Source organism: Hypomesus nipponensis, chromosome 22 (assembly GCF_054491055.1).
Source record: "Hypomesus nipponensis isolate SF chromosome 22, ASM5449105v1, whole genome shotgun sequence".
NCBI lineage: Eukaryota > Metazoa > Chordata > Actinopteri > Osmeriformes > Osmeridae > Hypomesus > Hypomesus nipponensis.
In genome coordinates, this window is record NC_140382.1 from 9,620,531 (window position 1) to 9,647,800 (window position 27,270).

The window sequence follows — 27,270 nt, forward strand, 5'->3', positions numbered from 1 at the left end:
AATACGTATGTAACAATGTTTACATTCCACACACACTTCCTCAGGTATGCTTGATCAGTCAGCTTCTCTCAGTACTGCAGCTAACTGCCATTCTAGAACACTGTGCAAAGGTTCCAGAACGCTGCTATTGATTGATGGATCAAGTGTTTCTCTGGAGTTTCTCATGGTCGCTCGGGAAGCACTGTGTTGTTAGGGAAATAACTAGTCATTAAGGGAACTCCAGGTGTTGTCTTGGTGGCTGGACCCTTCAGTTAGTTGTAGGGGCAGCTGGCCTGGACGAGGCACATTGACATCAAACAGCCTTGCAGCTGGAGCACAGGACAGGGGGAGGAAGGGGTGAGAAGGAGAGAGGGAAGGAGGGGTGTGGAGGAGATGATAGGATGAGAAGGAGTGAAGGGGAATGGAACAAGAGCGAAAGGGAGGTCAGAGGAAGGGAGAGAGAGAAAAAAAAGTGAGAGTAACGGTGGTGTGTGCTCTACAGACAATGTGTGTTCCCTTCTTTAACATTCTATTCCACCCTCACCCCCCTTACCTGTACAACACGCCTCTCTCACACACTCCTCCTCTGTGCTGTGCATGTCTATCTCCTTCTCTCAGTCTCTCCATGGCTGGCTTGCGGCAGCAGCAGCCCATGCTCGCAGGGCTGGGTCTCCTCCAGCTCACCCTCTCAGTGTTCCTCCTCTTCCCTCCTTCGGAGGCTCTCCCTGGGGACAACAAGAGGAGCAGCTCTACTTCTGTGGAGGTAAGGAAGCCTCAGCTTCATTCAGGACCATCACAGCTACAGGTCTGTGGCTTCCCAGTGCCGTGTGTCGTAGAACATATATGACATGAATGTACAGTTAGTATATATCTGCAGGATGTGAGATACTGTACAATAAGGGCAAAATGTTCGAAATGATGTGTAGCTGTGACATTGTAGAGTGCTTTAGAAATGGATTGTATTAGATTGCTTTCATACTTTACATGGCATGTGGTCATTTGTGGCCCACATTGGAAAAATATATTAATTATATAGGATATTTTGACTGAAAATAGCAGTTAAGGTGCGGCAGAGAGTGTTGAAGTTGTTTCTGTACATCTCAGATCCTTATCACTGGGTCAGTAAAACACACAGAGGCAAGAGAAAGAAACACAGAAGAAAGAGAGGAGAAAGACAGAGAGAAGAAACGAATCAGCTGATTTACATAACACACATCGACCGAGCAACAAAAGAGAAAAACATTTACATTTTATATCCTATACTGTTAGCCTGAAGTTGAAGAAACCTAAGAGGAAAGAGGTCTTGTGAGTGTATGGAACGTGTGTGTTTAGGTAGTGAGAGGGCTCTTCTCCCGAGCCATCCTCAGTCTTGGTTACCACAAGATCCTGGAGATCCCTGTTGGAGCGCAGAACATCACCATACGAGAAACCATCAAGAGCAGGAACTATCTAGGTACCACACTCACACACACATACACACATAAGCACACACTTTTGTGATTGTTACGTGGGTGAACACTCACTGTATGTTGTCTCCCAGCTCTGGCGACTGGAAGCAGTGTTTCCATCATCAATGGTAACTGGGCAATCAACAAACCAGGTGTTTACCTTGCTGCGGGAACCAGGCTGACATATCGACGGCCAAATGAGGTTCGCTCCCGCACTGGCGAGTCCATTACTGCACCGGGACCAATAACAGAAGAGCTACATCTATATGTGAGACACACACACATGCATCTACATTTTGGCCATGGTGCAGATTGTGCTGTAGGACAGCTACTCTTATTAACTTATTGAAACTGCTGTCATTGTTTCAGGTAATATACCAGACGCCTGGCCCCAGTGTGTATTACGAATACAGTCTGCTGCTTCCCAATACACACACCAGTCCCCAGCCTGAGACACTTCCTGACATTGTTTCACTGGGTGAGTATACATATAAATATGCACTATTAATCATAATAAGTTGAATCAAGTTTTTAACCCTTCCACTTATTCACTCTCCTCTTTCCTCTGTATTTTGCTTTTGGATTCAATTATTTATACTCTCTGGCTCTGACATAACTTCACCTTTCTCTCATTTTTGGCCCCTGACACCCCTTCACCTCTATTGCCCCCAGTTGAGACTATTGGCCCCTCCCACAATAATACTTCTGGTCTCTCCCAACATTACACTAAAAGTCCCTCACATAATAGCACAGATAGCCTCTCCTACACTAGCACAGATAGCCCTTCCCATACAGACACTATTCCTTCCCACAATAACAATGAAAGCCTTTCCAATGTAAGCATTATCCCCTCCCACATATACACCGTTAGCCCCTCCCACACAGCCACAGTTAACCCCTCCCATACAGACACTGAAAGCCCCTCCCACACAGTACCTGTCAGCCCCTCCTATTCAGACACAGATAGCCCCTCCTACACTGCTAGCCCCTCCTATTCAGTCACAGATAGCCCCTCCTACACTGCTAGCCCCTCCTATTCAGACACAGATAGCCCCTCCTACACTGCTAGCCCCTCCTATTCAGATACAGATAGCCCCTCCTACACTGCTAGCCCGTCCTATTCAGATACAGATAGCCCCTCCTACACAGTCACTGCCAGTCCCTCCTATTCAGACACAGATAGCCCCTCCTACACAGTCACTGCTAGCCCCTCCTATTCAGACACAGATAGCCCCTCCTACACTGCTAGCCCCTCCTATTCAGATACAGATAGCCCCTCCTACACAGTCACTGCCAGTCCCTCCTATTCAGACACAGATAGCCCCTCCTACACAGTCACTGCCAGTCCCTCCTATTCAGACACAGATAGCCCCTCCTACACTGCCAGCCCCTCCTATTCAGACACAGATAGCCCCTCCTACACTGCCAGCCCCTCCTATTCAGACACAGATAGCCCCTCCTACACTGCTAGCCCGTCCTATTCAGACACAGATAGCCCCTCCTACACTGCTAGCCCGTCCTATTCAGACACAGATAGCCCCTCCTACACTGCTAGCCCCTCCTATTCAGACACAGATAGCCCCTCCTACACTGCCAGCCCCTCCTATTCAGACACAGATAGCCCCTCCTACATAGTCACTGCAAGCCCCTCCAATTCAGACACAGATAGCCCCTCCTACACTGCTAGCCCCTCCTATTCAGACACAGATAGCCCCTCCTACACTGCTAGCCCGTCCTATTCAGACACAGATAGCCCCTCCTACACTGCTAGCCCGTCCTATTCAGACACAGATAGCCCCTCCTACACTGCTAGCCCCTCCTATTCAGACACAGATAGCCCCTCCTACACTGCCAGCCCCTCCTATTCAGACACAGATAGCCCCTCCTACATAGTCACTGCAAGCCCCTCCAATTCAGACACAGATAGCCCCTCCTACACTGCTAGCCCCTCCTATTCAGACACAGATAGCCCCTCCTACACTGCTAGCCCCTCCTATTCAGACACAGATAGCCCCTCCTACACTGCTAGCCCCTCCTTTTCAGACACAGATAGCCCCTCCCACACATACACTGTTAGCTCCTCCCACACATACACTGATAGCCCCTCCTACCCAATCACTGCTAGCCCCTCCTACTCAGAGATAGATAGCCCCTCCCATACAGATATTGTTACCTCCTCCCACACAATCACTGATTTCTCCACTTACCCAGAAACTGTTAGTCCCCCCTACCCATACACTAGCCTCTTTCACGATTATAATTCTGGCCCCTCCTACACAGAGACTGTTAGCCCCTCCCACACAGACGCTGACTCATCTGCTTACCGAGACACTGATAGCCCCTCCCATACAGTTGTTCCTTCTAACAAGGACTCCATTGGACAGAACCTCATAGGGAATGACATTCTTAATGAGCAGGAACATACCAACCAGGTGCCCTCTCACCCCTTTGTGAGCCCTGACTCCTGGAGCAGCTACATCTGGACCAGCACCGGCCACACACCCTGCACCTCCACCTGTGGCACCGGTGAGCCTCTCTATAAATTCTTCCTCACACTCAAAGCTCCAACACACACATGAATGACAAAGTCAGGTGGCTGACCGGTTAGGGAATTGGTCTAGTAATCCGAAGGTTGCTGGTTCGATTCCTGGCCGGGTCAAATGACGTTGTGTCTTTGGGCAAGGCACTTCACCCTACTTGTCTCGGGGGAATGTCCCTGTACTTACTGTGTCGCTCTGGATAAGAGCGTCTGCTAAATGACTAAATGTAAATGACACACATGAATCCTTGGCATGCAATGAGTCCAGGTGAAGATGTTTAGAGGTATATGACTGGACACTGAAGGCATGTCCTCGATGTGTGTCAGGCAGGCGCCAGGCGTTGTGGAGGTGTACTGAGAGGAAGTCCCAGACCACAGTAGCAAGTGACCTCTGTGGCCCCGCCCTTCCTCCTCTAAACCACGAAGAGGACTGCAACACCCAACCCTGTCCGGCATTGTGAGAAACCACCCACACGCATGCACACACACACGTTTGTTTTACGAACCTAGTGAAGACCGACAATTTACCCCCTCTACAAATAGCACCAGTTGTGGGGCTCAAGAAGCTGGTCCCACAAGGTCTTCTTCTTAGATCCTTGTTAGATCCTTGTGGGGACTGCACACACACATACACAGTTAGATTTGAATCATATGTTGGTGTTAATCTCTGATAACATAGAAGAAGGTAAATTCTTGTAAAACCTATTTTTGTGATTTGATCAAAGCTGGGACTTGGGGGAGTGGTCAGAGTGCAGCAAGAGGTGTGGCCCAGGAGTCCAGCACCGGCAGGTCCACTGTCGCCAGGTGACCAATAACAACAGCAACAGAACGGTGAGAGTGGTTACCGTGGGAACGGACCTGTGCGAAGATGATGTCGCTGCTATGCCAGTGACATCACAGCCATGCCAACTGAAGGTCTGCAGCCAATGGCAGTTACGTTCTGATTGGAGTCCGGTGAGACTGACATACTGATAATACTACCATAGTATTACTGCAGTATCATTACTTTTACTCTGGTATCATACTTCATAACTTCTAATACAAAGTTAAAACAGTTATCTTTGGATAAAGAGAAAACTATGAATGCAACATTTTATGAGTACAAAACTCTCTCACTATCTGTAACAACTGTCCGTCCAGTGCTCTGTGCCGTGTGGGGTCGGGCAGCGCAGCAGGGAGGTGGTGTGTGTGGGCGGCACGGGACTCGTGGAGGAGGACCAGGACTGTAACCTGGCCCTGAAGCCAGACCACCTCCACAACTGTGACATGGGAGCCTGCACACGCAGCTGGTACACCTCGCTCTGGAGTCAGCGGGTAGGCTGGGTGGGATAGGCTGGGTGGGCGGGGTGGGGTAGGCTGGGTGGGATAGGCTGGGTGGGCGGGGTGGGGTAGGCTGGGTGGGATAGGCTGGGTGGGATAGGCTGGGTGGGATAGGCTGGGTGGGCGGGGTGGGGTAGGCTGGGTGGGATAGGCTGGGTGGGATAGGCTGGGTGGGCGGGGTGGGGTAGGCTGGGTGGGATAGGCTGGGTGGGATAGGCTGGGTGGGCGGGGTGGGGTAGGCTGGGTAGTAGTAGGAGGGTAGTTCATAGTTGTGTTATGTATTGTGTGTGTGCGCATGTGTACATGTAACATCTCTGTATCATCTCAGTGTTCTGCAGAGTGTGGCAAGGGAAAACGCACCCGAGCGTCCGTGTGTCTTGTCGATCACGTGACCAACCTCCGATTGGGTGGCTGTGAAGGGGAGCGACCACAGGAAGTGACATCATGTGATGCCGGGCCATGTCGCCAACAAGTGGAGTGGTACGCAGGACCCTGGGGACAGGTGTGCCACAGAACCCACCACATCCAACATGTCATATAACACACAGAACACGCAACATGTGATGCCTTGCCAGGTCTGTGTACTAAAGCTTAATTCATGCTGAATACATCACGTGATTACAAAAAGAGCAGTTCATTGTGTGTGTGTCCCAGTGTTCTGCAGAATGCGGAAATGGAACGCAGACCAGAGGCGTGGCATGTCTCCTTAGAGACGAGGGTCGCCTACAGGCTGTTGACCAATCCAAATGTTTCCATTTGCCTCAGCCAATCAGCTCACAGCCCTGCCAGCTGAAGCTGTGTGGCGTGCAGTGGTACATGACAGAATGGAGCGCGGTGAGAATGCATGCACATCATCTGAACAAGCCAAGGCCCTGTCCCATGCATGCATCTCTCATAACTCCTTCTGAGCATGCAGGCATGCATTTTTATATTGTCCCCCTGGCTCCCCCTAGTGTTCACGCTCCTGTGAGGGCGGTTACCGCGTGCGTGAGGTGCGCTGCCTTGCCGACAACATGGCCCCTAGCAACCTCTGTGACCCCAGCCTGACCCCTGAGAGCAGCGCGGAGTGCAACCCCCAACCCTGTGTAACAGACGCCAGTAAGACATCGCAACACATGTCAGGTAGTCAGACTGATATTCTAAATGAAACGCAATACTGAATTCCTTTTCCCCTTCCACATCCATTCTCTCTCTGCCGGTCTCCACTCATCTCCAGGCTTGTCGTGCCGGGACCAGTATGATAACTGTGTGGTGGTGGTGCAGGCCAGGCTGTGTGTGTACCCCTACTACAGGACTGCCTGCTGCACGTCCTGTTTGCGTGTGACAGACAAACAGCCCTACCCATACCTGAAGACTCACCGCCGCAGACACTCCAACACACACTTGAGAACTCCGCAGATGACGCCACTTCAGAATAGAGACACACCTTTGTGAATGTTCCTACAAAAGAGGAGTTCTGATAGGGAAAGTCTGCTTGTAACCCTGTTATCTGAATGCATGTACCATCTGTTACACACTGTTGTAACACTTATCTGAATGCATGTACCATCTGTTACACACTGTTGAAACGCTGGTATTCTTTGAAATTATTTTTTCTAAATAAAGGCATACAGGTTTAGGGGTATTTGTGGCGTTGCTTTTTATTAAAATAATGACAAAGCCGACACTAACTTGCAAGACAATACGTAGTGGCTGATTCAATTATACTTGGGTTAGTTCTGTCTCTCCTCTTCCCTCCCTCACTCAATATTTCATATCTAGACAGCAGTCCACACAGGTCTTTAATCAGGATAATAATACCTTTGTTTTAATGAACAGCCAGGCTGACAGCATGTAAAAAGGCCATTATTCAATCACGAGAACTTAAAGCACAAAAAGAAACCAACAAAAAAAAGAAGCACCAACTTCAACCTCACATAGCATTCTCCACTGTCCAGGAACGAGGAGGAAACAGCTCACCAGTGCCTCTGGGGCCTTCTCTACACACATTCTGTTTCTCCTTCCATCCCAAACCACGTTCCATAGGGGTGTCCTGGCGCTCTGGGCGTGTTTGTCTGAGAGCAAGGCTGGGGTGCTCGGACCCTGCCTGAAGGCTGTGCAGGCAAAAGGAAAAGTCTGGAGCATTTGGCATCAAGGGTTCACCAGGGTCACCCCAGGGTCACCCATGCACCGGTCAGGTATGAACCCCTGGGCCGCTGAACATTCATCTCCTCTGTCACTATTCTTCTAGCCCTTCCTTTTTCCCCTCTAGTTTGAAAAACAATCATGTGGAAAGACATCAGCCAGTCCACTGAATAATCCTGTATTCTTCCTCCTGTGATTGTGATTTGTAGGATGTCCAAAGATGAAACAGGCAATCTGGATATATAAGAGCTGATCCAGGCTTGGTGCCTAGAAACACCGCTCTCCTTCAAACATACATTGTCCTGGATTCAAGCCGCTGTTGTGACTCAGTTCTGAAAAAGACAACGGCAGGTCACATGTTCATAATCGTAATGGAAACGTCCAAACCCGTTTGTGTTTCACTCCATCTGATCTTCAGCTTATTGAATTAATTCAGGTTTGGTTTCCTAAACGTCGTACCAACATTCACTGATTTTTCAATACTGTTGAAGTTTTACAAATACATAAATATTATAGGATACAATATTACAGTATGCTGTATAAAATACAAAATAAAAATTGATATACTTAATTTAACTGATAATCACTGGAGGTAAGCAGAGAAAAATGATCTTTGACACTAGGTGAGAAAACTTGGCAACATAAACCCAAAACAATAAACATTGTATTTCTTACCCCCTGAGGTGTAATGTCAACGGTCAAGACTCCAAACAAACCCAGTTCTAAACCTAAGCCCATCTCAGTGAAAACCACTTCCCTCCATCCTTCCTCCTCATGTCTGCCAGGTAAAGGAAGCAGGCTGTAAGGCGTTTTAAGAGTACTAGAACGGGCCCCCCCAACATCAAGATAGTGCACTAGGTTTGAGTACATATGGAGAGGCACGTGGGACTCGGGGTCAAGGGTCGTGTACTAGGAGCTAGACGGAGACAGCACGGTGTACTATGCAGGTACACACGTTTGGGTCCAGTTGCTGCGTGGGCGGGAAGACTGCACCCCGGGCCGCTACAGGAAGGCACATCTGAGGCAGCGTGACTCGAGAGACTCAGCGCTGACGTGGCGTCAGGGGAACAGGACGAAAGACGAAAAGACAGAAAAGGAGCGTTGGTCCCGCTTCCACCTCCCCACGGCAGGTAACCCACCCCTAGTAACAGGCAACACGCGTCTGACTGGAACCCTGGCGTCTGTCGGACCCTGTAGAGCTGGATCAAACCTGGGTCAGACACACAGCAGCGGGTACCGTAATACGACAATGGCCGCGTTTCCCAGATTAGTTAAGAAGCTCTTAATGCTACCTCAACGCTAAGAGCTTCTTAGGAACGGTCTTAGAGCGCTCTACAACGCTCTTAGAATGTTCCTCAGAAGCTCTTAGCGTTAAGAGCTTCTTAACGAATCTGGGAAATGGCCAAATGTATTTTTCTTGACCAAAAATACAACATTTAAAGAACTCCTCTGGAATCGTTCGTCTAACCTTGTTCAGCGGACATGAACAAGAAGAGAGTGGATATGAGGAAGAGGCAGGATAACGGAGTTTAGGATATTTTCGACCAGGGTAACAGGCTCAGTATGGGTCTGACACAGGTTCAAAGCTAGGGCTTTAAATGATAAAACACTAGTTGTCAAAAGGGGGGTGTAAAGGTTTGTCTGAGGACGACAAGGCAGTGAATCAGGAAGTTTTAAGGCCAATATTTATGTAACCGTCCAATCAAGATGCCCGAACAGTTAAAATGATGCAAGACCTGACCAATCACACAGGTTTACAATTACATATTTAAATATTCATCCAAAGCATTCGCTCTCTTCTTCCTAAGAGTCTAGCTAGCCTACTATAGACTTTTCAAGGTTTAGTCACTTATATTAAAACAAGGCTTTTTTTTGTTTGTTTGTTGTTCTTTCAGTTTGATATTATGCACAATATATAAACGTATGTTACAAGAATATACACGGCTTTAGTCATAATATCTTAGTCAAGAGTACATCCAAGCATTCAGGGCTTTGGCTTTGTGAGGTTAGTCTACATATGCAGTTATGAAACGCACATACAAATGCACCATAGAAAAACTGAAGTACACAAGAAACAAGCAAGTCCAAACTTAACGGAGAGAAACCAGATATGAACTTGATATATCTAGATCTCCTGTCGTTGACACATGGAAACAACATACCGCCCCACCTTGACCTGCTATCGTTAACGTACACACACACACAGTCACACCTTCGGCTCCTGTTGTTCACACACAGACACACACACTCAGGAAAAATACAACTGAAGTATTCAAGTTTCACTTTTTGTCTCACGATCTCACACACATACACACACCATGCACAAAGGAAGGACACACAATCGACCAATACCAAGGGAACAGGAAAGTCAAAGGTGAAAGGTCGGGATTCTAGTTCAAGTTTGTCATTCCTCATGTGCGAGTCAATATAAAAATGCTACAACTTGTACGTGGCTGTCATGGGCAGACACGTCGCTCTCAGGGCACGGCCCACCTCTCTCTAGAGATGGGACATTTCAAAAATGGGAGTTGAAAATTGTCAGCACAACTCAATGAACGGATGCAGCTTCTCCACCTCCTCTTGGGATCCTCGAGGGAGTCTGCTACACCTCATGGAGGCCTCTTCAATCTACCCCTCCATCCTCTCGCCCCCCCCTCCCCATCCTCGACCAGCGTTCCTTCTCTTGTACGCTCCTCTGCTCCTCTTCCCAGTTTAGCCGGAGCCATTTGTACTCCTCTCCTCCCAATCCCTCCCTCCCTCCATCACTCGCTGTCTGTCTCCAGGTCAGAGTCGGACCACTGTACGGGGGACAGCTTCCCATTGCGCTGGGCATGCTCGATGACAGCGGTGTAGCAGAAGTAGTACTGGTCCCAGGTCTGGATGCTGAAGGCCCTCTGGCCCCGCATGCGGCGGACCGTCTGCCGCACGTCCACCGTCCCGATGTCCTCCAGCCTGGCCAGACAGATGTCCAGCGTGCAGAACGTACCTGGGCATCGGACGAGGGGGACGGACACAGGGAGAGAGTCAGTGGCAAACCCGTTTCCTGGTGTAGGTCTCCAAACTTCACAAAGACGTGGACGGCCACACAGGACAGAGACACGGGTAAACACAGGCAGACAGAGAGGACTGCCAGCCGGGTGAGAGAGGGCAGCGGTAGTTCTTCCTACCTGTGCGTCCGATGCCTGCGCTGCAGTGTACAACCAGAGGGGGCCCCCCTGGAGGCCCCGCCCACTGGGAGCCCAGGCTGTGGAGCGCCGCCTCCTGCTGCTGACGCACGTGCTCACGGAAGTCCAACATGGCCGACGCACACTTAGGCACTCCGAAATCTGGCCAGCTGACATAGAGGTAGTGGGACACCTCCCGTCTTTCCCCTGTCTGGAGAGCAGAGGAGAGAGGGGAAGGGAGGAGAGAGGAACAGGGAGAGAGAGGGGGATGGAGGAGAGGAGAGAGAGGGGAGAAGGGAGAGAGAGGGGTGGAGGAGAGGGGAGAAGGGAAGGGAGGGAGGAGAGAGAGAGTAATTTAAAGAAATATGGATAAGCTGAGCTTTCTAGTTAAGTATCGTGTGTGTGTGTGTGTGTGTGTACCTGGCTGTTATAGAGCTCCAGATGGGAAAGCTTGAAGTCGTGGAACACCTGGACATTTGTGTTCCTCACCAGGAAATAGCCATGCTGCTCAGTCCTCCCATCCTCTAGGGGCCAGTACTGACCACACTTCACACGCCCGCGCTCTACCACCCTGGATCGCAAGCACGCACACACACACACACACACACAGTCATGTCGTCAACCCTGTCCTAACAGAAAACACTTACACACCTGTCTCACAACCACTGAGCACACTCACCTGGTAGTCATGACAATGATAAGCACCATCTGTTCCCACACCATGCGCCAGAAATCACCGAAGGTTTTCGGCAATGGACCTGAATACCACAACGAGAACAACTGACATGACCACACACTCCACACCGAGTCTGCACGACTGAACCACAGTCGAAGACAAACTGGAAACCTTCTTCATGCTGTAGACTGCTGACCAACCAGATGCCAGTTTGAGGAAGCAGTGGGTAGACACCCAGGGAAGGCCCAGTCTCAGCTTGGTGCCCAGGTGCATGCTGGGACTCACCCTGAGTGGCGATGTAAGCGCTGTTCCTCTTGTACCCGTCCATGAAGCTGGCATTAATGTAGTCCGATGTCTGGGAACCACAGAGAGAGATCAGAGCCACAGAGAGATCAGAGCCACAGAGAGAGATCAGAGCCACAGAGAGAGATCAGAGCCACAGAGAGAGATCAGAGCCACAGAGAGATCAGAGCCACAAAGGGATCGGAACAGAGAGATCAAGACTTCCAAGAAGGTGGATCATTAAAACGCCAAGTCTCACTTACCTCATCCCTATCATCACCCAGCTGACACAGCCGCACTCGGGACTGGTCCAGACAGAGAACGTCGCTGTACCTGTTCTTTATCTGATTGGCTGGCTTCCTAGGGAAGGTGGGCGGGACAAACATCAACAGGTCAGAAAGAGTGAGGAGCCGCTTCTCCAGGGTCAGGGTTGCTTGTTTCTCCAGGGCATTGCTGGGTCTTACTTGGAGTAGTCGACAGGTCCCGGCGGGCGGCTCTTTGCGGATCTCCTCGTACTCCTGGTAGATCCCCTTCTTCTTCTGCTTCTTCACGTACTCCACCAGCTGCTGCACCGTCATGCCCCCGGATTCAGGCATGTGTATGGACACCTCAGCACACATGTCTTCCTCCTCCTCCTCCTCATCCTCAGGCCCCCACGAAGGAGGGCAGGGGAGGGCACGGGTGCTGAGGGGGCCGGGGGAGAGATTTCTGGGGCAGGGGAGGAACCCCTTCCCCTTCTTCATCACCATCCTCCTCCCCGTGATCCTCGTCCTCCACTTCCTGGTTGTCCACAACGTGGGTGGAGCCTGAGGGCTTGTCAACGAGCACAGCCTCACTTCCCTTCTGATGCGACGGTGTGTCCGGGGGGGTCTCGGACTGGGGAGGGGGCTGGCGGCCACGACCGTTAACATTAGCGTTGGGGGTGGTGCCGCTATTAACCCCTGACCCCGCCGTCACAGCAGAACCGTTCCAGTGTTGGTGGTTCCCATGTGGCCGGTTCTGACCCGAATGTGGGCTGTGCTGCTGCTGGGTCAGGGCCTGGCCAAGAGTCCTGCCATCCACACCGTCACAGTGGTTGTGTTGGTTAGCATTGCTATCGTCATAGCAGTTGGAGTTGGCTGTGGCTAGCTGGGAGGCTAACACCAACTGGGGGTTTGTGTGGGAGCCTATGGAGGTTTGAGCCGTGGTTAGCATAGCACCCGCGCTAGCGTTGTTGGGATCCAGGTAGTAGGAGCACAACAGGCTGCCCACACAGTCATGTGTGTCCTGTGTGAACATCTCTCCTGGGTTGGCGTGTGTGTGCGTGTTGACGCAGGACTGTATCCAGGCAACGTGGCTGTACTGAGAGGTCCCACCCAGGTGCTCTGGGAGCGAGGAGACTGGGATGTGATTGGCCAGCTCGTGAGCCTTCACCGTACACACCTGATAAGAGGGGACACAATTACACACGGAAAATATATAGAGAGCTTAGGCACACATGTAAAACAGTAATGGACACACACATACCCGCTCTCTGAGCTTCTCGCGGACAAAAAGGCGCAGGACGGCAAAAGGAGCTCGGAACCAGAGTGGTGAGGACACAATGAATACACACTTTAGACGAGCCGGAAATGCCCCCTGCAAAGACACACACATCTCACCGACTTGCCCTTCACGGGACCAATGGACCACAGGACACACGGAGCCTAGGACACACAGAGCCTAATAGCCTAGGGGTTGGAAATGAAGAGAGACCTGGACAGACTGTTGTACCTTCAGCAGGTTGAGGATTTTGACACAGAGCTCGTAGTCAAAGTTGGCGTAGCTGGAGTTGGTCATGTCATAGATGAATATGAGCCCTTCACGCTGGGTCTGAGCACTGGAGGGAGGGGGGTGAGAGAGGGAGGGAAGGAGGGGGGAGAGAGGATGGGGGGGAGAGAGGGAGGGGGGGGGGGAGAGGGAGGGGGGAAGAGAGGGAGGGGGGGGAGAGGGAGGGAAGGAGGGGGGAGAGAGGATGGGGGGGAGAGAGGGAGGGGGGAAGAGAGGGAGGGGGGGAAGAGGGGGAGGGGGGAGAGGGAGGGGGAGAGGGAGGGAGAGAGGGGGGGGGGAGAGGGAGGGAGGGGGGGGGGGGGGAGAGAGAGAGGGGGGGAAAGAGAGGGAGGGGTTAAGGGATAGAGGGGGCAGGAAGGGGTGACGAAGAAACCGTTGCAAATCTCGTCTTTGATTTGAACAATGCTTTCATAAGCAGTGCTGTGAAAGCTTTAGTTTTCTGGATGTGTCTCACCTCTCGATGGCTTTGTCCAGCTGGTAGATGATGGCCTGGAGCACGGCCTTGTGGGTGGTGACATCAGGTCGGTGAAGACGAGCAGTGAAGAGAGCAAGAGCAGCACCGTTTGCATCACGACCAGGCTGGAACACACACACACTCACAGGTTAAACACACACACACTAACAGGTTACACACACCAACACAAGATATATACACACACAGAATTTACATACCAAAACACACACATAGGTTAAACACACTCACTGGTTATACACACACAAAATATACACACTCACAGGTTACACACACAAACATAAGAAATATACACACAAAAAATATCTACACACACTCACCAGAACAGTAAATTTGCCACTCAACAGTTCCGAGCGCAGTGGCTCCTCTCCTGGATTGATATTGAAGATGCCCTCTTTTATCCTGGTGTTCTTGTTGGATAAACAAGACAGGATGACAAGGTGAAGAGGATTACAGATTGAAAGGGTGAGGCTGACTGTGTGCTTTGAGGCAGCAGAGTCATGGGCTTTACAGGACACCAGGCTTCAGAAGATAGGAATCCACTTCCTGGCAAGCAGACACTAACGGTAAATGATGAGTTGGTTCAGTGATTGAGTGACTAAGACAGGCAAGGCAGAGACAGACTCACTCAGTACCTACAGATGAGCGCACACACACACACACACACACACACACCTTGTATGCCTGGAAGAGGTCGATGGCTCTGGAGACGTCAAACTTGCGGGCCATGAGGAACTTAACTGCTGTTGTCTGGGAAACCAGAGCAGCACTCTGGGGCAGCTCTCTGCTGCGTACCTCACCCAGAAACTCCTCCACAGCCTGGAATAAGCAGGGGAGACAACTAACATCTGAACACACACAGCAGGCACTAAAGCATTATTAACATACTGTGGATTACAGAATGTTCATATGAATTCGTTATCTTTAGTACCATTCTATGTAATGCAACAGATTCCAAATCTGAATTAACATGGTTATGTGCACTCGCAAACATCTCAGGTTTCAGATTTAATCTACAGAGGCTAAATAGAAAGCGAACATAGTTGCCGTATGAAAGTGCTAGCCAGCTATAACTGGGTGGTGATGTCCCAAACCGTTTTTACATGGTCATCTGACGCTTTCTATCCAACGAAAAACACGCTCGCTGAAGCTGGGCGCAAGCAGGCAAGCTGTTCATGACAACAACAATGCTAGGAACTGGGAGACCAATTCTGTGAACTGTCTGCCGTAAACATGAGATGCAGCGTTCATGCTAACTGGAACGCTAAGACGAGGGCCAAGCCTTCGCAGAATTTGCTCGAGATTTGCTACCACACAGACAGTGTATCACACGCACACAAAACCACGATAATTTTGAACACTACCGTTTTACACGTTTTCCCCTCTTCCTATACCGTACACTAGTTTCCTGTCATCACGGATTGGCTCGCTAGCCAGCTAGCTACATGTGGTATCGTAGAGATGGAAACTAGCTTGCAAGCTGTTAAGAAGACTAGCTGTGCTACTTCGGCGAACAGCTGCATTAAAAACAAACATGACATGCGGCAAAAATTAAGGCTTGACGGTAGTAACCATTCGGTTCCACTTAACATATGGCATTTATTAAGACTTTCGATGAGTAGCCAGAAATACCACACATTGCTACGTACTAGCTATCCAGTCCCTCTTAGCCACTCAGCTAGCTGGGCTACCATCCTACCATGCTAACCAGCTACAGTTCTGAAGTCACACGGGATTCGGCCGTGACGGGATGGTGCGAAAGGGCCACGACTATTTATCACCCTCCTCGAAGGGTTCCAAAGAATTATTGCACAAAATATGTCCATAAATTGTGCATATTAAACAGGTAACAGGGCTGACAAAAATAATAATCAAAGTTTAAAGAGAAGCGGTATTAAAAACATTTACGGAGACTTACCAGCTCTTCTTGGGTTGTTAGGGCTTCCGCCATCTTGAAGCCTCCGCAACGTCACAACGGGCGCGCCCACTACTTGCTCGCTCACGCCAAGAGCGAAACAAGTGTGACAGGAGGATGGCGTCGCATTAGGGATCAGAGCTTCATAAACTAATGGTCAAATGTCATGATTTGTCATAATGGTTGGATATTTTTTGCTTGGTTTATTTCCAAGAGCAATGGATATGCCAACTTCTCTCTGAAAAGTTCACTAAACCTTCACAAATTTGGGGGTTTGGATGCGAAAACATCAGCACCAGAACTACAGACTGTTAATTGTGTCTGAGTCCTATAGCGCTGAAGTGATTTATACTGTCTGCCATGGTACCACTGGGGGTGTATTTAAACACTGGCTCGGTTCAGAGTTTCCCCCTAGGAAAATGTGGAGCACTAATCAATCTCTTCATTTAGTAAAAGAGCACCACTATCCCACTGTGGGTTTGGGAACATGGCCAGTTAATCACTTTGCCAATGCCTCCCCATAAGAATGTGTGTGTGTGTGTTAACATTTGTGTGTGGGCATTAGCAAAACAAATCATGAAAATTCATGGCAATGTAGCATAGGGAATTGAGTTGACCAATTGTCAGTAAAACACTATCCCAATCGTCTTTGGCTACCAGTAAAATAAGGTCAAATGTAAACTGCAATAGGCATATAATTTATCATCATAGGTTAATTTTATTGATGTGCATTTAAAAGGGGAACTTTGAATTTGCTTCAACACAGTTGCTGATTAGGCTTAAATAAATCTTCAGTGCAACTCAATAAAACAGGCCTACAGTTGCCTGCAGATGTTGTCAGGGTGACGCCCAGGTATAAAATAAAGAACCTGGCCCAGATAAACACAGTTCTCCTAATAAGAAGCGTTTATGGAGAAATCAGAACAGGGAATGATCAGAAAAGACTTAATAAAAACAATATTTTCATGATAGAGCAGACAAGAACAGAGTTTTAATATTTAATGAACAAGTATAGTTGAAGGTAATTCAGTTAAATCAAAGCTGTGTAATATGAGAGGGATGTCTGATTGGCCTCATACAGGAGGCAGCCTCCCAGAATGATCGGCTGGAGGAGAGACAAATACATTGATCTTCCTCTACCACTAAGGATACCTGGAGGTTCAAACCATAGGAGCCCAGGTAAATAGAAGATCTGTCTCCAATGCTCCGTAGAATAATAAAGAAACAGCACACCAACTGGTTCTTTACCATGTCCTGAAAACTCATTTTTATTGGACCATTGGTTGTCTGTCACAAGGATGAACATCATCACAGTCATATCACATGGTTTGTTTTAAATGCATTTTAACTTGATGCATCTTCTGACATTATTCACTGCACAAGTAGAGGACTAGATACATTTTCTGTGCAAAAGTCAGGTAAGGAGGAACAAAGCTGATTACTGTTTTAGTTTGCTCTCGCAACACTGTTTATCTGCCAGTTACATGTTCTGGCTACAAGCTAAGCTTCTTACCGACCCACAGTGCCTGACTTGTGTCATAACTGTTGGGGCGCTTCTGCCGGCTGCATCTCATTAATCGAAACGTTTGCTTTCTATGTGCCCCTTTAAAATCTAAAAAAGGCCTCCTTTCCGGAGCATTCTGGAACACGGGCCCTGTTCTTGAAATAAGGGAGTAGAAACAAAGACTCTCAGGCTGCTGAGATACACTGGGGTCAGTTATTAATAACCTTCTTGAGAGTTTGACAATAACAACAAAAACATACTATGAGAAACAATTAAAAAAAAGTATGGAACAAATAAATACACCCCTCTCCATTGACACTCATTGATACACAACTGAAGACTACAAAACAAAAAATTGATGATGGATTAAAACATACTGGAGTGTAATGATGACAAGGACTGACAGATGGTGGCTTCTGTTTAATGTCCAATAACCTCACACAGACAACACCCTGGTCAATCAGACAGTTTGGTTTCCCTTCTTTACTTTACAATAGTTCTTGCTGGTAGTCATACATACAGTGTTTCATCTTTCACGTGTGTGGGTTGACTTCTGAGACAAAAGATATGCTTAAAGGTTTCAGAGGCAGTAGACCACAAGGACTCATCAGAGCCATGTTCAACAAAACACAAGAAAGAATCTTTGGTGGTTCTGGACCTTTCTAGCGCCTCAGTCTTTTCCACTGGTTCATCGTGAAATGAGCAACACTGAATCGACCCGTTTCTTGAGGGGAGATGACCACACGGCATCCTTTTGAAGACAAGCGAATACCATGCAGCATTCAAACATTCATCCATTACAACCAACAGGAGCATAGTGATGACCAAGAAAGGCTGCTTTGATTGGATGACATGATTGGACATTACAATCCAGTTCCAAAGGATTTTCCAATGCTGGAATTCTCAATCACATCAATTAACATTTCTCTCTTTTGACTTCTCTGCTCTTTTCTCTACTTGTCTAGCTTCCAGAAACAAAAAATAGAAAACCCGGAGTGGTGTGTGTTTATATGTGCGTTTGTAAACAAGTTCTTTTTTCTTCTTCCATGTAACTTGCAGAATTATCATCACCAACACCAGAAGCTCGTTAATTAAGGCATCGGCACAAACTGAAAGAGAGAAACTATGTACACAGTCAAGTGCTACTCGCATGGCCTAGTGGTCCGCAGGAGAGAGGAGGGGGTACATCAGACGGGATCAGGAGGTTGGTACTGGGGGAAGGAGGATCAGACTTCTGAAGGTAGAGCTGTTATGAGGGGGTAAGAAGGGGGGAGGAGGAGGAGGTCAAGGCTTGCTTGCTTCCCCACACTGGCTGAAGCAGTATCGGACCGGCGGGCCGGGGAGGTCCTCGTCTCCGTCCGTGTCGGGGGCGAAGGACACGGTCAGGTCCACGTAGCGGCGCTCCGCCGCCGGCTTGATCAGCTTGTGCATCCTGCGGGGAGACACACAGGCCACGCCCATTCAGAACCATCCAGCGCGAAAGGAAGCAAGAGCTTGTTCTCAGTGATTCCACAGTGAGAGACTGTGGGGAGGGGAACACTGTTTTGGAGGAGAATGAATCATTGGAAAGTAAAGATGCTGTCGAATCTCGCTCTAGATAAGAGCGTCTGCTAAATGACTAAATGTAGTCTCACAGAGAGACCGACACCAATTCCTGGAATCATAGTTGGATTAACAGGAAAACAAGACAGGGCGGTGAACCAGCTATGTATGACTGAATGGAGCTTACGGGAGTTTGAGTGATTCAGGGAGTTTGAGAGTGATTCAGGGAGTTAGAGAGACCGAATGAAGCTTACGTGAGTTTGAGCCTCTTGTTGTGTCCAGGCATCACAGGTACATACAGCATCTTCACGCCATGGACAACCATGGTGGGCTCCAAGCCATATTTCTCCTGACATCACACACACACCATGCTCCATCAGCATTAGTCATCATTCACATTAAAAACATCCACACTATGCTGGGAGGATGGGTGTGTGTGTGTGTGTTCATACCTTTACGGCATGAATGAAGTCAGAGAGGGTGAAGTCTTCATGTCCACACACCATCCAGCGGTCCCAGATGGAGAAGGAGATGTCCTCCCTGAGAGAGAACCCACCAGCAGGGCTCAAAACAGGGCAGGGAGTCTTTGTGTGTGTGTGTGTGTGTGTGTGTGTGAGAGTGTCTACCTGATCTGAGTCCTCTTGACAGGGGCAGCCTCAGTGAAGACCACCACAGGTATGGCCAGGTTAAAGAAGCAGTTTTTGAATGACTCAAACCCATATCCTCCAACCACCTTAATGAGCTCTAGAGCCACCTGTAAACACACACTGTTAGGACCCTGTTACTGTGATACAGACCCTGTTAGGACCCTGTTACTGTGATACAGACCCTGTTACTGTGATACAGACCCTGTTAGGACCCTGTTACTGTGATACAGACCCTGTTAGGACCCTGTTACTGTGATACAGACCCTATTAGGACCCTGTTACTGTGATACAGTCCATGGTATGATCCTGCTACTGTAATACACACACACTGTTAGGACCCTGTTACTGTGATACAAACACATTGTTATGACGACTCAATGAGTTTCATAAACAGGGAACTCGTCAACCTGTTAGCTGTTTCCTTCCATCAGAGCCAACAAACACGTGCCGGTCCCTGCACTTTGAATCCAACCATGAGAAATCTGGTGTTTAGTTCTCACCAGCCCGGCGACGGCTGCCGTTGCCGTAGCGATGGCGGGGATGATCTTGCCGGCGATGCGCTTGGTCTTGAGGCGGTCGGCGGCCTCGATGGCGTACATCCTGGCACGCAGGCCGGACGCCGCCGCCACAAAGTCCATGTGCCCGTTACTGTCGTCATCCTTCTCAAACTGCAGGGGGGTCATCTGTAACCTCTCTGCACACGCACACACACACACACCAATGTGTGTTTGGAAGCAACAAGTATGTGTGTGTACCTGGTGTGATCTAGCAGCAGCAGGAGTGGTGTGTGTGTGTGAAACGGGTGGTGTTTACCAGGAGTGTGTACCTGGTGTGTGTGTGTGTGTACCTGGCGTGACGTTGTCAGCAGCGATGACCTCCTCCAGCTGAGCGATGGCCGCCCTCTCCTCCTCGCTGCTCAGAGACAGCTTCAGCTGGTCGGGCTTCTTAGCATTCTCGTCTGTCTCAATGCGCTGGACACAACAACCAAACAAGACGATTCAGCACCAACCAATGAGAAAACTGCACATTCAGGATGAACCAATAAGAATGAAGCACGTTCAGTACCAACCACTAAGAATATGGCACATCAACAATTCCTCAACCGACTGCAGGATAACCTGTAAAACAACGATCAGCATACATCCCTCCCCCTGTCACTACCTTCTCCGCAGGTCTGTATTCTGGAATATTGATGAGGGACAGGATTCTGGCCACAGCCTCCTGGGAGAGATCCTTCAAACACACACACCTGTATCACTCCTTATTCTACATGGTGCGTGTCTGTATGTATGTAAAATGTGTGCGCCAATGAGAGACAGCGTGAGTGTGCATTAGGGTGTGCATTTATGAGTGAACGAGTGTGTGTTCACCTTCTCCAAGTAGGAGATGTTGTAGATCCCGGCAAAGAGTCGAGCGCCGCTGACGACAAAACTGAAGTGCCTGATGGGAAAGAAAGGGAAACAGGATGAGAGGACTGTGGCCTTCTTCTCCTCAACCACTGGGAACAGGAGGCTCCACTCACAATGGGTCGTTCAAGTCAAACTGGATGGGCGACGGGGGTCTCTTAGGTGACTGCCAGAACAAACCTGAGGGGGAGGGACCACAGTAGGTCATCACGTCAACCTGATACATGCTGAGTGTATGTGTATGTGTGAGAGAGAGAGAGAGAGAGACTTACTGCCATCCTTTAACCGTGTGTCCAGAGGGAAGGAGTGCAGCAGTTGTAGCGCCTTCAATGGCACACATGCGTGAAACACGTGTGGGTGGGGGTGGGGGGGAAAACATGAAATCCACAACTCATAGTAAGAAGCCACTGCTACTCGGACAGACGCGTGTAAGCGAGTGTGTCTGCAGTGGTGGTACCGTTAGCCTACCTTTCTCTTGAAGTACTTGTCAAACTTGAGGCGGGCCAGAGTGACGCAGTGCTCCCATTGGCTGGGACGTCTGCTTAGCAGCTTGATCACTTGGAATGCCCCCTCCATGCTCTCTCTAGCCTGCATCCTCTAGACACACACACACGTCAGAACGGGCATGCATCAGCACATGGCAGGACACACCCATACAGAGACACACACACACACACACACATCACATCTACAGTCTATGCTTTTCTAGATGGATGTATGGTGGTGATTGTATGAATAATGTGTCTGAATCCTAAGTACCTGTATCACTGCTTCTGGTGAACAGTGAGTCTGCCAGAAAACATTATAGATAGAGGGCTTGTGGGCAAACGTACTCTCAAACTAGAGAAAGAGAGCGAGAGACAAAGAGATTAAAAGATGACAAGATTCCGGGCCCTTTTACCACAATTATTGAGAGATAACATTCTAGAAGCCCAAGTGAAGAGAGCTCACCTTGTCTCTGGCCCACTGGATGGTGTGTTCTATGACAGCAGGGAAAGACTTGAGAGTGCAGAACGGAATCTCCTCTTCAGGAGGGTCCCTCTGTCCCCACAAAGAAAAGATTGTCTGTTTCAAAACAAAGCTAGCAGATATGCATGGGAAAGAAAACAATGATTAAAAGACATCCCTCCAACTAAACACAAACGGTAACGGAAGCAGGCAGTTACATGGCTGTTGTAGGACTCGGTCAGGTTTGGCACAATGATCTCTGTGTGGCCTTTGGTTCCCATGGTCCCAGAGTCCAGGAGAGGTTTCTGATTGGATACGCTGCGGCTGTAAGTGGATCAAAAATGTCTGCATTGCATGACCTAAACACACCCCTCCATAGCAATCCCCCCAGTGTGAAGCAGTACACAGAGGAAGGAGTTCTCCTTCTGAGAGAACGTTCTGCAGCTAGCCCCCTCCCAGCCCGCTGACCTGTCGACGTATCGGCGGGCCTCCACGTTGTCGAGTGCCGTGACGACCAGGTGGAGGCGGGAGAAGAAGGCATCGTTGTACATGTTCTCACTGGCGGGGCACACCTTGTTGAGGTGGGCGTCGATCTGCAGCTCAGGGTTGATGTCCAGAGTGGCGGCCGCTGCCATGGTGCTCTTAGGTTTCTGGGGGGGAGGGAGGGAAGGGGGAGAGATGGAAGACCAAGGGGGGAGGAAGGAAGAAGGAAGGAGGGGAGCGAGCGATCGTGAGAGGTTGCCACCTCTTTATGTGGACGATGATGATGCATAGGGGTCACCTCTATGTGGCGTCAGCTCACCTGTATGTGGCGTGGTCTGAAGAGGAACTGTCTGTTGAGGTTAGACTTCTCGATCAGGTCGGGGTCTGTGATGCACACCTGGAGAGGTCCCAGCACACACACACTGTTCACCCTTCCATGGGATCATTCTTCTCTCCATCCTCCTGCTCATCCCTCTGTCCATCTATCCGTTCATCCATACCTCCCTCCTCCTCCCTTCTCCATCAATCCAACAGAGACCTACCTCTCCGCAACTCTTGGTCAATCCAACCCCCAGCAGGGCAAAGTTCTTCAGCATCTCACAGCCGATGGCCCCACAACCCACCTGGGGGGACAGAAAGACCAAACCATGAACTCCTGCTCTGTGTCTGGGGAGAAGGGGAACCCTTCTGGCTTCCATGTCGAACACGTGCGTCTGTGAGGAGAAGGCAGAGGGGACTCACCATGAAGACTCTCAGCTTGTGAAGCTCCAGGGACATGGACTGTCCTATGCAGGCGCGCAGCCCGTCGTAGCGGTCCCCCCTGCGGGGCACGCACACGCCATCATCAGCCTTTGAGACAGATGTGTGCATGTGTATATGTAAGTGTGTGTGCCTATGCATGTGTGTGTGTGTTACCTGGGAGAAAACTCCTCAGCAGATAAATGCTGCAGCTGCCTCACTACCTCTATGGCATCTAGATAGAACTGTGGACAAGAATGACAACAGACAGATCACAGAGAGAGAGAGAGAGATCCCAGGGAGGAAGGAGCAGAGAGAGGGAAAGAGAAGGACAACCCAATAAACAGACAGAATTCCAACGAGCAGCCAATCAGACATGGATCGACGGCATGTCCTGTTGCAGGGGTGTTCCTGGTGTTTCCTGGGAGGTGTTCCCGGTACCCACCCACTGCTGCAGGGGGGCGAACTTCCCCGTGAGGGCTTTGAGAACCTCCTGACTGGCCAGGCCTCCGGCTGCCGCAGCCAGAGGGGGGAGAGCGCCCCTCGCCGTCCTAGAGAGGCAGCGAACCAGCTCAGCATTGACTGGGGCCTGGAGACGGGAGAGATGGGAGGTGGTGGTGAAGGGGAGAGGGGAAAGAGGGGGGAAGATGATGAGAAAGGTGGGGAGGCAGGGTGGGGACGGAGAGGAAAAGGAAATTCTAGATATTTGTGGGTCGGATTTGCATGTACTCACTGTCTGTGTGTGTGTGCATGCGTGTGTGTGCGCGCGGGTGGAAACGCCTGGCTGACTCACTTTGTTTCGGAGCGTATTGTTGACTTCCTCTGTGAGCTTCACCAAAACCTCAGCATCCTGTAGGCACCTGAACACAAACAGCAGGAACACACATAGAACGGCCTCACGTCAGTGAACTAATGTGCTCGATTAAAAGCTGCACATTATTATGTGTCATCGCTGTTCTCTACACAGTATGAAGCTGGGTTACCCGATGCTGGGAAGTCGACCTTGCTGCTCCTGGAAGTTGTCCAAAGCCAACATGGCGGCGTGGATCTGAAGTGGAGCCTAAGGGACAGATTCAGAATAAAGCAAATAGGAAACTGTCAGACCCTGCTCACTCTGACAGAAGTTTAACTGAGGAATTCTGATCTCTCACCTCTGGTTTGCTGAAATCAGGGGTCAGAACCTGGGGTTCGCAAAGCTGTCTCTCCATCGTCTCCTGAAGATAGACACACACACACACACACACAGAAGAGGGAAGCATAGCTCCTCAATATACAGTCTTAGGCAGCAAGGGTGATTTAAAACACTGTAGGTCATGAAGAGAAAGATGGATGAAGTTGTGTGTTTCTCTGTGTGTGTGCGTGTATGTGTGAGAGAGAGCGTGTCCACGTGTATAACGCTTACAAATCTGTATGTTCTAGGCGTCTTCTCCAAGAGGAAGAATCCACCATGGGTGTATTGCTGCATGCGAGACGTGTCTCCTATGGCAAAACTGTGAGGGGAGAGGACTGGACCACACGCGCACACACACACAAACACCATTGACATACGGCAGTATTAAAACAGGAATCTTATACGAAGTAGGTAACACGTGGCAGGTGAGGGTTTGGCATGTGGCAGTACCTGTGATCTGGCGTGAGTGGCTGTTGATCTCCTCCATGCCGTTGACCTCCCTGAACAGAACGCTCTGGCCCGTCTGGAGCCCGTGGGTCCGGCTGTCCATACAGGTCACCACCCCCGGGTTGTCCTGGGGTCACAGGTCAAACGGGACGGGTCAGAACACACACACACATGCACGCACTTCCCTAAAACAGACACACACTTCCCGACACAGGAAGTGTTACCTGAGTGATGTGTTGGATGAATATCTCCTTAGGCTCCTCCCCCGTGGGGTCCGTCACCTCAAACTCCTCCCCAAAGTCACAGAACACCCGGACGCAGATCCCGTACGTGTCGCAGCCAATGAACTGCGGAAAAAAGCCGAAGCGTCAGCGCGCATCAGTAACAAAGGGCTAATGCCAGAAAGGATACTGGATACAAAAGACATTTACCGGTCTGAGAGGTCAATTTGATCCTTTGGCAACAGATATCCTACGTCACGGTCACATAACTCACCCTGATCGGGGGCCGCTGGGAGTGGCAGAACTGGTCAACCTTTTTCTGCAAGGTCAGTCTGGCCTCTGTTAGAATGACACACTGGAAGCCAGAACACAACCGGAGCGCGTTAGCCTCGACACATGGGACGGGTCAGAGGTGACAGTGGGAACCCCCCGGTGTCGGTGCCCGTCTCTGTCTCACCTGGTACCTCTTGAGGAAGTTGAGGTCCGTGGTGTCGTCCAGGGGGCAGGAGGATGTCTCCACGTGAACGTAGGGGTTCAGTTCTGCCACCCTGGGGTGCACCGCCTCCACCCTGATGGGCGCGCGAGACAGACGTGAGGGAGAGAGATCGGGAGCAGGGGGGGTGTGGAGAACAGGGGGAAGAGAGACAGGGGGGGGGAAGAGAGAGTAAAAGAGTGAATAAGTAGGAGACACAGTGACAGGTACTGTAGAGACATCATTAAGAGTGATGGTGTCCTACCTTCTCCTCTGGTTTACCACATCATCTTGGTGGATGAAGAAGTTGGAGCCGAGGTCCCAGGTCTCACACTGCCTGGTGTCATGGAGGGTCACAGCCTATGGATGAGGAACACACACACCCTTTGATAGTCTTCAGATATGTCACAAATGAGAAGAATAGGTTCCCAGTGACTTAACACTCACCTTCACACCTGCCAAGACTATGTTCTTAGCTGTGAAACAACAACCATTAACAGTAAGACACTTCTGTCCCACAACCATTGTGACTTTATCTTTTGCCATGCCATGCACATGATGTCATATCATGATAACATGCAGCACCTACCTATCTCCACTCCTAGACCTCCCAGTCCACTGATGAATACTGAGGACTGGGCCATCTGCTGCATCGCACTGTCCCCCAGCACATAGCGCTGACGGCTGGATGGAGAGAGAGAGAGATGGAGGGAAAAAGCAGAAAAAGATATAAGAGAGGGAGAGATGGTGAAAAAGGGTGAAGGCAAGAAGGAGTCAAAAGGAAAGATGGACAACAGATAGAAGAGACAGGGGTGATCAGTTGGCTTGTTGGTTTGCTTTCAGAGTGGGCTTACTACTATCCAGTACCTCCAGGTAACTAATGCCAGTAGGCTATGTACTAAGGAGACTAACCTGTAGAGTGAGTCATCGATCTCCATAGAGTCTGCAGCCATGATGGGAAGGGAGGAGGGGGGAAACTGACAGGTCCAACAAACTAGAGAGAAGAAGAGAGAGATAAATACATATGACATGAAGAACATTAATTAGGCTATTATGATATCAAGGATGAGTAGAGTTAAGCACAAGCTGAACCAGGAATGCAACTTATTACTCGTTAGGATGTCTATCTTGGCAGAGGCATTGAAGGTTGGTATGTTAGTGCACAACACCGGTGTAGGTTGTTTTAGCAAATAGGGTTAGCAGCAACGTTATATCCCCTGCCTAAGACGTATCGCAAGTTAACCTACTCGTGTCACCGTTAGTATTTTTTCTCTGGCTTATAAGACTAAAAAGCTACGCTGACTAATTATTGTATTTCGAAACTAGTAAATATTATGTTCATAAGAGTAGGCGTATGTTGTTACTATGTAGCTAGTTAATAATATAGGCACATTGATAGCGAACTATATATTCACTAATTGACTAAGTAATGCAGGCAATTTTGGGGTGGAAACAAAGTGTCTAGCTAAAAATATATCAGCTATGATTAGTTAGCTCCTAACGCAAGTTATACTGCTTACTCATTGGCCTGTGCTAGTGCTAGCTAGAAGAATAGCAACTAGCTAGCTAAGCTAGCTAGCTATAACGTAACTGGTAATATTGTTGGACTGGAGCCGGGTTTGTGCCGTGCATAACATAATAGCCCCCCCAAGATAAAGGCAATGACAATTCTAGAAGAAGTGCCATGGTTGGGCAGGTATGTGTGAATAGTGTCATTTATCCGAAATGTAAAATTCACCACTGTGTGTAAGCAGAAACAATGATAAAACAATTTCGGTTACCTGTCACTGTCAGTGTACGCGAAGTGTAGTGAATGAATGGCTTGCTCTTCCGGGTTACCATGGTCACGTGACTATATTCTAACGAGACTATTTTAGACAAAGTAGCGTACAAATGCATGGAAACCACAACGATATGAATTTAACAGCAGTGTCATATCGCAACAGTTAATGGTTTAATTTTA

At 49.4% G+C, this 27,270-nt stretch overlaps 3 protein-coding genes across 4 annotated transcripts; 1 reads left to right on the forward strand and 2 right to left on the reverse strand.

Moving 5' to 3' along the window:
• Positions 1-897: 897 nt before the first annotated feature.
• On the forward strand, positions 898-6,720 carry adamtsl7 (ADAMTS-like 7). Its single transcript, XM_084687009.1, has 12 exons — positions 898-915; positions 1,312-1,432; positions 1,520-1,695; positions 1,797-1,909; positions 3,766-3,953; positions 4,294-4,423; positions 4,692-4,920; positions 5,107-5,280; positions 5,615-5,788; positions 5,941-6,120; positions 6,240-6,384; positions 6,503-6,720. The coding sequence occupies exons 1-12, from the start codon at positions 898-900 to the stop codon at positions 6,718-6,720; spliced, it is 1,866 nt and encodes a 621-aa protein (XP_084543135.1).
• A 346-nt stretch (positions 6,721-7,066) lies between these two features.
• ptpn9b (protein tyrosine phosphatase non-receptor type 9b) lies at positions 7,067-15,809 on the reverse strand. Its single transcript, XM_084687419.1, is given in 15 exon segments — positions 7,067-10,396; positions 10,578-10,785; positions 10,995-11,145; positions 11,254-11,332; positions 11,536-11,605; positions 11,796-11,892; positions 11,997-12,010; positions 12,012-12,191; positions 12,193-12,954; positions 13,039-13,149; positions 13,285-13,390; positions 13,796-13,920; positions 14,134-14,223; positions 14,489-14,632; positions 15,732-15,809. Coding segments are annotated over 15 exon segments (2,394 nt in total). The 5' UTR covers positions 15,765-15,809; the 3' UTR covers positions 7,067-10,172.
• A 1,159-nt stretch (positions 15,810-16,968) lies between these two features.
• uba6 (ubiquitin like modifier activating enzyme 6) lies at positions 16,969-27,136 on the reverse strand. Of its 2 annotated transcripts, none has more exons than XM_084687386.1 (33): positions 27,089-27,136; positions 26,220-26,301; positions 25,897-25,991; positions 25,755-25,783; positions 25,573-25,667; positions 25,293-25,404; positions 25,110-25,190; positions 24,839-24,961; positions 24,618-24,741; positions 24,399-24,502; positions 24,148-24,210; positions 23,980-24,056; positions 23,790-23,856; positions 23,442-23,585; positions 23,174-23,241; positions 23,000-23,078; positions 22,801-22,881; positions 22,578-22,655; positions 22,244-22,425; positions 21,994-22,099; positions 21,779-21,868; positions 21,587-21,667; positions 21,296-21,424; positions 21,100-21,151; positions 20,944-21,007; positions 20,792-20,861; positions 20,583-20,654; positions 20,269-20,392; positions 19,922-20,115; positions 19,401-19,528; positions 19,227-19,314; positions 19,029-19,123; positions 16,969-18,664 (listed from the first exon to the last, which is right to left on the reverse strand). In XM_084687386.1, the coding sequence occupies exons 2-33, from the start codon at positions 26,258-26,260 to the stop codon at positions 18,517-18,519; spliced, it is 3,084 nt and encodes a 1,027-aa protein (XP_084543512.1). In that variant the 5' UTR covers positions 26,261-26,301; positions 27,089-27,136; the 3' UTR covers positions 16,969-18,516. The 2 variants fall into 2 exon arrangements, with proteins under 2 accessions (XP_084543512.1, XP_084543513.1); XM_084687387.1 differs by lacking the exon at positions 27,089-27,136 and adding an exon at positions 26,419-26,691.
• Positions 27,137-27,270: the final 134 nt, after the last annotated feature.